The sequence below is a fragment of the Amaranthus tricolor genome, chromosome 14, assembly GCF_026212465.1.
Source record: "Amaranthus tricolor cultivar Red isolate AtriRed21 chromosome 14, ASM2621246v1, whole genome shotgun sequence".
NCBI lineage: Eukaryota > Viridiplantae > Streptophyta > Magnoliopsida > Caryophyllales > Amaranthaceae > Amaranthus > Amaranthus tricolor.
Window position 1 is genome coordinate 20,006,984 of NC_080060.1, and position 11,489 is coordinate 20,018,472.

The 11,489-nt window shown below is 30.2% G+C and overlaps 1 protein-coding gene across 2 annotated transcripts; it reads left to right on the forward strand.

The window, feature by feature from the left end:
• The first annotated feature begins 1,079 nt into the window (after positions 1 to 1,079).
• On the forward strand, positions 1,080 to 11,175 carry LOC130799728 (cation/H(+) antiporter 18-like). 2 transcript variants are annotated; one of them, XM_057662932.1, is made up of 5 exons: positions 1,080 to 1,183; positions 6,704 to 6,951; positions 8,314 to 9,315; positions 9,512 to 10,690; positions 10,792 to 11,175. In XM_057662932.1, the coding sequence occupies exons 2-5, from the start codon at positions 6,757 to 6,759 to the stop codon at positions 10,813 to 10,815; spliced, it is 2,400 nt and encodes a 799-aa protein (XP_057518915.1). In that variant the 5' UTR covers positions 1,080 to 1,183; positions 6,704 to 6,756; the 3' UTR covers positions 10,816 to 11,175. The 2 variants fall into 2 exon arrangements, with proteins under 2 accessions (XP_057518915.1, XP_057518914.1); XM_057662931.1 differs by having other exon boundaries at positions 9,512 to 11,175.
• Positions 11,176 to 11,489: the final 314 nt, after the last annotated feature.

The following is an 11,489-nucleotide window of genomic DNA, read 5'->3' on the forward strand; positions in this document are numbered from 1 at the left end:
ATCAACAAATATTTAACTATTCATTATCAACAAATATAATTTAAGAACATATTTATTATTATTATTATTATTATTATTATTATTATTATTATTATTATTAATGTAATTAATTTTCTAAATTAACAATAATCATAACAATAATAATAATATTAACAAAAATAATAACATTAATAATAATCATAACAATAATAACACAAACAATGATAATAATCATAACAATAATAACAAAAATAATATTTAAAAATAAAATTAAAGAAAAATTTACTAGCAATAACAACAACAATAACAATAACAACAACAACATCACCAACAAAAATAATAAAAATAATATTTAAAAGAATATAAAAAAGTTAATAATAATAATAATAATAATAATAATAATAATAATAATAATAATAATAATAATAATAGAAATAATATTTTAAAAAATAAATTAAATATAATAATTAACAAAATTAAAAATTTAATAATAATAATAATAATAATAATAATAATAATAATAATAATAATAATAATAATAATAATAATAACAATAATAATAATAATAATAATAATAACAATCACAATAATAACAATAATAATAATAATAATAATAATAATAATAATAATAATAATAATAATATAAATAAAATTAATGATAATTATTCATAAAAAACGAAAAAAAAAAATTTTGGACCAGTCGCACGAAATTCGCGAGCCCACCGCAGGTCAGTTGCACGAAACCCGCGACTCGACCGCGGCTCAGTCGCACAGACTAGCCCTATTTTATTTTATTTTATTTTATTTTGTTTTTTTTTAATTTAAAATAATACGATTCGAATAAAAATTACTTCGATTATTTGTTTGCGGATTGAATTTCTTAGTTTTTGCTCCAAAAATTTTATGTTGTAATTTTGTTTTTTAAGTGTGATAAAGAAGTTATTTAGTAAGGTTAGAGTATAAATAAGAAATTTTAAATCTACTGACAATGTTTAAGGATCGTTAAAAATGCACTGGGAGTTAAGGACTCAATTCTGTTATTTATTTCAGTGCACTTCTAATCAATCCACTCGCTCTTAATTCTTTTTCTTTTTCTTTCTCTCTCTATACTAGCTCAAATTCCAACAACAATTAAACACAAAATCTTGCACAAATTTAAAACTTGATAATTGCACAATTTGGATTACACCGTCGTATTCTCCAGGTTAATTTTTTTTTCTCTCTCTCTCTTAATTTACGTTTTCAAGAATAAAATCAGTAATTAAATAATAGTTTAAAAAAAAGATGTCAATTAAAGTTTTGATTAAATTTTCCTGTTTTAATCGTCGAAATTTAGGTTTAAAATCTGAATGTTATGTTAATGGTGTGCATGAAGGTGATTTGGGATTCTTTAATACCAAATTTATTAAAAATTCTGCGAAAGATAATTTATCATATTCGGGAGAAAATTTGCGATCATTAACGGTGTGCTTGATCTGCATGCATTCTTTAATTACATGTTTAAAAAGTTCATGAGTTTGAATCCTCTTATTAACATTTTATAGACTGATTTACTATTTATTCAACAGGGCCCTAATATTTTGAATTTAAATTAATGCTTACTATATTATGGTTGTTTATTATTCCTTTCGTTTCATTTTGAAAGTATGATAAAATTTAAAATATTTCATATAATTAAAGAGCGATAAATATATTAAATATAATTTCTATTCAAAATATACATATTCAAGTAGGTGTGTAATAAATAATATTTAAATTATTAAATAAAATATAATTATATGTATATAATTTTTGGGAGTTTGTTATCTTATCTTAAGGACTCTTTTTTATGGAATAGTTTAGGGGTGATTTCATTCAAATAAGAAAAATATTGTACCCATAATAATCATAATCATAATCATTTCTATTCTTCATCGTCATCGTATCCGGTAGATCTCGCTCATAGAAAGCTAAGGCCAGGGTCTCAGGAGGAAAAGACGGCGGCAACTTATACCCGTAAATGAGAGCGCGGCCAAAGGAGTTCCCTGGCTCGAGGAAGATAAAGGGACGTGATCACAGGTGAAAGATAACATAAAGACCTATAAAAAAATAAAACCAGAACAAAAGAAAAACAAAGACCTAATAGAAAAAAACGATAAAAATAACAGGTTAAAGACACATCATAATCATTTCTATTAATATCTAAAATATCAATTACAAACAATAAGCACCCTAATACTAATAACTTGCTTCTGATATACTCTGGAAAAACATTTAATATCTTTGAATCCTTTTTGAGGAGCTCCTTTCTTGACCGGGCTCCTTTGATGTATATTGACTAAGGAGATACAACTTGATTAATAGTTTAAAGCTGCAAATTTGTTAGACGGATCTTTTAAACTTATAACCCTAAGCCTAACTGATAAAAAAAAACAAAAAAAAAAAATTTGATATTAATGATCCAAACTTTTCATCTACTTCCTCCGTTCTTTTTTGATCTTTCACATTACTATAACAGGTAGTTTCAAAAGTTCTTCCATTTTAGAATACTTTTTATTTTTATTAGAAAGTTTTTATCCCACTTTTACCCCTTAAAACCCCCCTTCTCTTTTAATGTACCCCTTTTCTTTTAATTATAATTATTTTTTCTCTCATACTTTCAATACAATCATTACTTCACACTACTATTTAATTAAGATAATACTCACTACAACCTCATACTTCCAATACACTTATTACTTCAAACTACTATTTAATTAAAATAATACCTATTACAATCCAAAGTTTCTATCTTCCTTAATATGTGTGAAAAACCCAAAGTGGAAGATAAAAAAAACGAAGGGAGTATCTATTATGAATAATCTCATTTTTAGATTATTTTTAATTATCCAACATTCGCTCTTAGTTTGCTAACAGCATAAAATTTATTTTATAATAACTCAATTTTTGCCTCTAGTTTGCTATTAATATATCATATTTGTATGCTTATAGCAAATTAAGTGCGAAGATTAAATTATTAAAAAATAATCTAAAAGTAAAATTATTCATAACAAATGAGTTAAAAGTTATGTTATTATAAAAAAAAGCTTCACAAAAGCGAGCAACATAAACCATCATTATAAGGACTAAAGAGGATGGTAGAAAATCCATCATAAAGATGGGAGGCTAGGACTAGGAGTAAACAATTCCTACTTCATTCTACTAAACAAAACTAAAAATAAAATAAACAAACAAAAATTAAGAAATTAGGGATTTTTTTTAATCCGCGTGGTTATGTTGAACTTTTAGCTTTTTTATGTAGTAGATAAAAGGTTATATATTATTTATTAAATTATGTAATCATTTTAAATAGATTTTTAAAAACGTATCCCATAAGGATGATCGCGACTTTTATTTTTATAAAAAAGTCGTTACGATGGATAACAATAACGTAAATTTAACAAATATCTTAATCTTTTTTCTATTCAGTGGAAAAGTTATAAGTTTCGTGTTACCAAACAGAATTAAGAAAATATTTTTCTACTAGGTAAAAAAAATAACTCAGAACGACCACATATAATATTCTTTTTTATAATTTATATATGGAAAAAGAGGCATAAAAGTAGAGATATATATTTTATGAGGTAACATTCTGATTATATTATATATCAAATGTCCAAACTTCATATGAATTATAATGGTATCTAAATGAAAACTATTTACAAAGAGGATTTCTAAAGAAAAAAGATTAAAAAGTAATTTTAAAAGAAAAATTTATAATGTATTTTTTCAAATATTGCAAAAATTATTTATGATATTTTTCCTTCTAATATTGTATGAATTAATAGTTAATTTGTTAAATTAGGCTGGACTTATTGTGAATGCCAGCATATTAACGGGGGACACAAGTGCACACACTTCATAAGCCAAGGAGATACATACCATCCCAAAACCATATGACAATGGGAAGAAGGTCTCTAATAACTTATAAAGCGTACACACAATTTTCAATTTATCGATGTGGGATAACTCATCCCAACATAATTTCTTTAATTACATTTTTCAAAAGGCCGGCTCGAAGGAGTATTGATGTTAAGGCCGTTTATATGTAGAAATAATTGAAGTATTGATGTTAAGGCCGTTTATATGTAGAAATAATTTGTATTGAAGCTTGGTATAGTTAATTCACCTTTTCAATAATTCTCAACAATTAAATAAAAAAGGATAAATATTTTCTTTATAGGTCAAAGTGAAGAATTTAATATTGATACTAATCCAATAAAGAATACACTTCTTCTGATAAAAATATTTTGCAATAGGAGATACATATATCATTACATGTGGACCAAAAGAAAAAAACTGGAGGGGATAATCGTGGGAACAAGATACACCGTAGACGGCCATAGTTTTTTTTTTTTTTTTTTTTTTTTTTAACTAACTTAATTTCTTTTAATTAAATAAATGAAGTATTAAAAATTTAAAAAATAGGATTCATCTTGGTTTGATAGAGATTAAGTCAATCTAGGGTTGGTCTACATACGAATTGTCAATAAGAATTAATTTATGATTTTTAGTTTCAATTATTATGAATTATGAGTTGTCAATTTTGATATAGAATTTGTGTCACACTTTTACATTTTACAAATGAAATAATTTTAAATTAAAAAAATTTGATTTGTGCTTATTATGAATTTGGACATAATTTCAGGAACATTAATGAGATACGAATTAGACATATTTAGAAATTTATAATTTAGTGTAAAGAGTATATTCTATGTATAGCAAGTGAACAAATTGAAAATTGTGTGATGTAATGCTATCATGCTATGAATTATGATGCTTGCGTTTCCTCTTATTGTCCGATTTGCATTAGAATTTAGGATTTATATGGGGTGTAAATAATTGACTATAGGTGGTTTTCTATTAGCTCACCCTGGCCTTTTCAATTGTCTCGTGCAATAATATTCTTTTTTTTTTTTTAAGAAATTCTTTTTTTTTATTACTGTGAATGTTCTAAAAAGTGACACTAGATAAAAATCGAACTTATTTTTTACAATACATATAAATTATAAAATTTTATTATCGCTATTTCCTAATGATACTATTCTTTTTTAGAATATGCATGTTCACTTTCTATTATTTAATTTTTTTTTCAATACACGTATTTGCATTTGTCTTTCGCCTTTTAAAAAATGAATGACTTTATAGGTAATATTTATATTAGATATTTTAAACGTATTGCAGTATGACACAATAACAAATTGAATTAACGATCATAATAATTAGATATTTTAAACGTAGGAAGTATTAGTTAAGTTAGGAAATTTAGCCTAAATATATTGGAAATTTGGAACACTCTATGAAGTAGAGTTATAAAAAATATTGCTTTGTTGTTACACATGCTTAGGTACACAATAAAATCGTGAAACTAAAAGGGTGTTTTTTGGTTTTGCTTAGGTAACCAATAAACAAGTGAAACTAAAAGGGTGTTTTTGGGATAGTTATTACGAGATTGAAGTTGCCCATTTGACCATCTTATTTTATTAATTAAATTTGATCCGCTAATTTTGAATACACTACTCAGAGCAGATTACTAAAAAAAGCCTATTCAAAACAAGTTTTTTGAACTAGTTAATTAATATATTAAATTCTAACACTAAATGGTTTGATCATCCAATAATCTATTTGTAAAAAAATAAATTAATATTATCAAATAAATTATTTTACCAAACACCCACATTACGGACCGAATAAAATAGGGAACTTATTATGACCACCAATTCAAATTGATTATCTTTGTCACGTTTCTTATATCAACAGACTAAAATATACACAGAGTAATTTGATTGATCAATGTTGATTAGCAAATTATTTTAGGCCGACGTATGATGTTAATCTGACTTTTGATTGCATTACATGGAAAAGTATTACTCCTTGTAGTATTTAGACACCCTAAAACAAGTCATTTAAAAGTTTAATTTTTAGCTTATTGATATTACCAATATCATGAAGATGTAAAAACGTATTTTAGGCCAGCTTAAAGTTATGTCACGTTTTTGACTTATATTTACCATATGACAACTGTATCACTTATGTATCACTCATTTTTTCATACTTCCTCCGTTCCGTTTTAATCGCTATATTTGCATGGGCACGGATATTAAGAAAAGTGATTGACCTACACTGTAGTTGATTGTTTATTTAGTATTTTATTATTGTTAATTGAAAAAGAAAAAGGAAAAATAGTTCGTTATTAGTTTATTTTATAGAGTATAACATAATATTTTATTATAGAGTATAGAGTAGGATAAAAATAGGGTAGGTATAACTTTAAATGATTGTTTTATTACTAAAAACAGAAATGTAGCAAGTAATATGAAATTGTCAAAAATAAAAAATGTAGCGGGTATTATGGAACGGAGGAAGTATGAATTAGTGACGAAGAAAGTGAGTTGTATGCCGTGTGGTAAAAATAGAAATCTTATGAGTAGACATTCTAACTTGTCATTTGTGATCACATTCACATGATCTTAGCTTATGTTAGACTTTTATAGATAATAAGAGTTTTATAAAAGGAAATCCAAGAGAAAATGAGTTCATTAATCTACCTTTTCTTACACTAACAACTACTAAATATGTGTGCTTAATATTGCTTTGACGTTTTCCTTCCCATCATTATTGGAGTTCTATAATTAAGCTTAAATAAACCAAGTATTCATCATATAAAAGTAAGTTATATGACCAACTTTTTTTTTGCTATGTGCAGGACACTAAGAAGTGATTTTGCTATTTTCTGTTGATTCTTCTGTGATCAATAATATGGCGGCTACTAATGGCACTACATGTCCAAAACCGATGGTGGCTACCTCTACCGGAGTTTTCCAAGGCGAAAATCCTCTTGATTTCGCCCTTCCCCTTGTCATCGTACAAATAATCCTGGTCATTGTCCTCACTCGTACTCTAGCCTTCTTACTTAAAGCTCTGAGGCAGCCTCGTGTGATCGCTGAGATTATTGTAAGTATTTTTCGTCTATTTTTTTTAATATTTAAAAAAAAAAAGTCATGAGAGTCTATTTTTTGTTTTGTCTAGAAATCATAAATCATAATCAATTTCGGGAACTCCATGTATCTGACTCATCGAGCACCTATTTTATACAAGACCTAATGTACGAAAACATATGTTCTGTTTGTAACGCACTTGTCTAACATTTACACATGAGAATCTATGGTTAGAACTTTAAAAGTACGATTTTGTGCACATTATTATTATCATACCTTAATTTATGACCTCAGCTAGTGATGCCCCTGAGAATCTGTGCTTTACATTTTTGTAAGCAACGGCTATTATTGAAGCCTTGAAAGTGTTAAATTGTGAAAGGCCTTTTCCATGATTGAGCTATATGTGTCCTTAAAAGCACTTTTCTTTCTAGTATTCGTCAGAACTAAAAGAACCTTGGAAAAGTCTATAGTACAAACTTGACTACTATCTGGCTGTAATGGATTTGTGTTTGACAGGTGTTTTCAAACAGTTCGCAACAAGGAACTGATTAGAGTATAAGTATATTATATAACATAAACTCTTTGCATAAAGTAGGTTCCTATGCTTAAGACCAATTCTTATTACAACATTCCATCAATTCAATATCATTAAGTGGCTCCCACCTAGACGAGATTTTGGGATCAAATGTACACTACCTTACTTTTGTTCATGATAAAAGAAATGATTTCAGATTGACTCTTGATGACAAACATTATCTGCAGTTTCACATAAATCTTTGTCCTATCGAAATAAGGGAACACTTGATACCAATTTTTATTCTTGCCTTTTTTTCTAAAGTTAATCATTGTGAAACATAAAGTTAGACATTAAATTATACACATAATAATTGTGAAATAAGTTTAAATCAAGAGTTGAGGTTCACAAAACATGCTTTAAATTGATTCCTTTCAAGTTAGATGATGTAACTTTAATCAGCATCATCCCTTACTGAAAAGCGGCAGTTCTTTACTTGAACTATGGATTGACTGGAATGAATATGAATCTTCTGAACTAATTTATTATTCTCATTTTTGTTGTTGCTAATCGAATGGAGAATACTGTCAAGGAACCAACTCACCCAAAAGTTTAAGCTGATGGTTGAAGCCCTAGAATATGTTATATATTCTAACAAATACCTAACGTTCATGTGGACAACTATTAAACTGATCTAATTGTTATGTAGTTGACCCAAATTTGTAGGATCAATACTTTGGTGTTGTTGTATTTTTGTTGTTCCTGTGACAACAACAATACTATAATGGCAAAACCTTGAACCCGACTTAAATGAAAGTTGCTTAATTAAGTAGACTTTAATGTGCTGTTCTCTTGTTTTAACAGGGAGGAGTGCTACTAGGACCATCTGCTTTTGGTCGTAACGAGGCATTCCTGAAAACAATATTTCCTCCCAAGTCTCTTCCGGTGTTGGACACACTAGCCAACCTTGGCCTCATCTTCTTTTTATTCCTAGTAGGTCTTGAATTGGATCCAAAAGCTTTACGCAGGACAGGGAAGAAAGCAATGAGTATTGCTCTTGCAGGCATTACTTTGCCTTTTATTATGGGAATAGGTACATCATTTGTTCTTAGAGCAACCATTTCAAAAGGTGTTAGTCAAGCTCCCTTCATAGTCTTCATGGGAGTTTCCCTCTCTATTACCGCCTTTCCTGTCTTAGCTCGTATCTTAGCTGAGCTCAAACTACTTACAACTGATGTGGGCCGTATGGCCATGTCAGCTGCTGCAGTCAATGATGTGACAGCTTGGATTCTACTCGCTTTAGCTATAGCCCTCTCTGGCACCGACACTTCCCCTTTAACTTCCTTGTGGGTATTCTTGTGTGGTGCGGCTTTTGTTGGTATGTGTATTCTTATAATCCCTCAAATCTTCAAGTGGATGACTCGACATTGCCCAGATGGTGAACCGGTTGAGGAAATTTACATTTGTGCTACCTTAGCCGCAGTTTTGGCAGCTTCATTTGTGACTGATACTATTGGGATTCATGCCCTTTTCGGAGCATTTGTTCTTGGAATTCTTGCGCCAAAGGATGGGCCATTAGCTAGTGCGTTGGTAGAGAAAGTCGAGGATCTTGTGTCTGGCCTTCTTCTTCCTTTGTACTTTGCTTCGAGTGGACTTAAAACCAACGTAGCTACTATTCAAGGGGCTCAGTCATGGGGACTTCTACTTCTTGTTATACTAACTGCCTGTTTTGGCAAGGTTGTTGGGACCGTTATGGTTTCTCGTCTATGTAAAGTGCCTCTCAGTGAGTCAATTGCTCTTGGAGTTTTAATGAACAGCAAAGGTTTAGTGGAGCTGATTGTCCTGAATATCGGTAAAGACCGAAAGGTATTAATAACCCACTTGCTTTATTAACAAATTTTTTTATTCTAGGGAATACTTTCTACTAACAAGAGGGGAGGAAAGAATTAATATGTCTGTAGGTGGTGAGAATTAAACCCCTATCACTCGGTCAAGTTCATGATCTCTATAAGCATATCTTATCTTGCAGCTCTCATCTAACATTTGGTTTTATTTTTTATAGGTGCTAAATGATCAGACTTTTGCAATTATGGTTCTAATGGCCTTGGTCACCACGTTCATGACAACACCAATTGTGACAGCAGTGTATAAGCCAGCAAAGAAAGGACACACATATAAGCTAAGGACAGTCCAAAGAAAAGATCCGAGCACTCAACTTCGGATCATGGCATGCTTCCATAGTGGTAGGAACATCCCCACGATGATTAATCTAATCGAGGCTACCCGAGGAACAGAGAAGAAGGAAGGGCTGACTGTCTATGCAATGCATCTGATGGAACTTTCTGAAAGATCTTCTGCAATTCGGATGGTTCATAAAGCTCGAAAAAATGGGCTTCCGTTCTGGAACAAGACAATACAATCGGATTCAAATCAAGTTGTTGTAGCCTTTGAGGCATACGGGCAGCTCAGTCATGTCCAAATCCGACCCATGACTGCAATCTCCCACTTTTCTGATATGCATGAGGACATATGTGCTAGTGCTGAGAGCAAAAGAGCAGCCCTTATCATTGTTCCCTTTCACAAACACCAGAAGTTTGATGGGTCATTAGAGACTACAAGGCATGAATACAGAGTCATTAACAAGCACGTTTTACAAAATGCTTCTTGCTCCGTTGGTATCTTAGTAGACAGAGGCCTTGGTGGATCCTCGCAAGTGTCAGCTAGCAATGTCGACTCTACAATCACCATGTTTTTCCTAGGTGGACCTGATGATCGTGAGGCATTGGCTCTTGGTACACGAATGTCTGAACACCCAGGAATCGCTCTTATTGTTGTTCACTTCAAGGCAGACTCGAACATGGAAGGAACCGAATTTTTGGCTATTAATGTGAGTGAAACTGGTAGCTATCCAGACTCTAAGATAGCTGATGAGGAAGCCTTAAATGGTATTAAGCAAAGAGTGACAAAAGACGGGTCAATTAAGTACGAGGAAAGAATAGTAAAAGCGAGTTCTGATACTGTCGAAATTGTCAAGGAATTTTGTCTTTGTAATTTGGTTTTGGTAGGACGATCTTCTGAAGGTATAGTGGCTGCGAATTTTGGTCTCAATGTTAAGACCGAGTTCCCTGAATTAGGACCAGTGGGCGGGTTGTTGACCTCACAAGAAGTTTCGACAAATGCTTCGGTTTTAGTCCTTCATCAATACGGTGGTGGTTCAAGGCCTGTGTCCTTAGAAGAAGAGGTAACGGATGGGAATGAAACTGAAACTGATTAATTAAATTTAGTCGAATAATTTTATCTTTACATACATATTAATTTTATTGGTGTGTTTTTTTTATACAGAAAATTAGAGATGATGATATGTAGATAAAGATTAGCCAGAAGCTTTGGTAAATTAGAGATGAGAATGTTGATTGGGCTATGTATGATATTCTCTTTTAAAAAAAGTTGTTTACAGGGCTTGGATAAGTCACTTAGCTGAAGTTAAGCTTGAACTTTAAGCAAATTGGGGAAGCATATATGCAAAAAATATTGAACCACTAAATAGTTAATAACTTTTTTAAAAGTTACAAGATAGGTTGAGAAAGGGTTAATGAAAATTGAACTTAGGTCGTGTTGAGGGAATATGGTGCTTTCGGCTACTAAGGTGATATAGGTTGGCTATGTATTAAACAAGAATCAAACTATAAATACACGTTTGTATTTTGAAAATTCGAATTCAATAAATAAGGCTGATTAGTTTAATTTCGATACAGAATTCACCACGAAATTAAAGCTATGGGTTCCTAAGAACACATTCAATCTTTAGCCAAAAGAATGAAAAGTAAAGGAACTTCAACTTACTTTCAACTACTCCAAGTTAAAATTAAATTGCAAAGAAAGAACAAAAAATGCTCAAAGGTTGTTTGTATTAAAATGTAATGGAAGTGAGTGAATTACAAGAGAGCAAGTAGCCTATTTATACTAATGAATTCAGCTAGCAAAGATTACAACTTGCAAGAAAAATCTAAATATTACACAAAAGCAAGCTCCCAATAGTT

Bases quoted from the DNA above. Each gene is read 5' to 3' on its own strand.
- LOC130799728 (XM_057662931.1), top strand. From the start codon at position 6,757: ATGGCGGCTACTAATGGCACTACATGTCCAAAACCGATGGTGGCTACC. The intron at 6,952-8,313 runs GTAAGTATTTTT...TTGTTTTAACAG, and splicing joins GTGTGATCGCTGAGATTATT to GGAGGAGTGCTACTAGGACC. The intron at 9,316-9,511 runs GTATTAATAACC...TATTTTTTATAG, and splicing joins ATATCGGTAAAGACCGAAAG to GTGCTAAATGATCAGACTTT.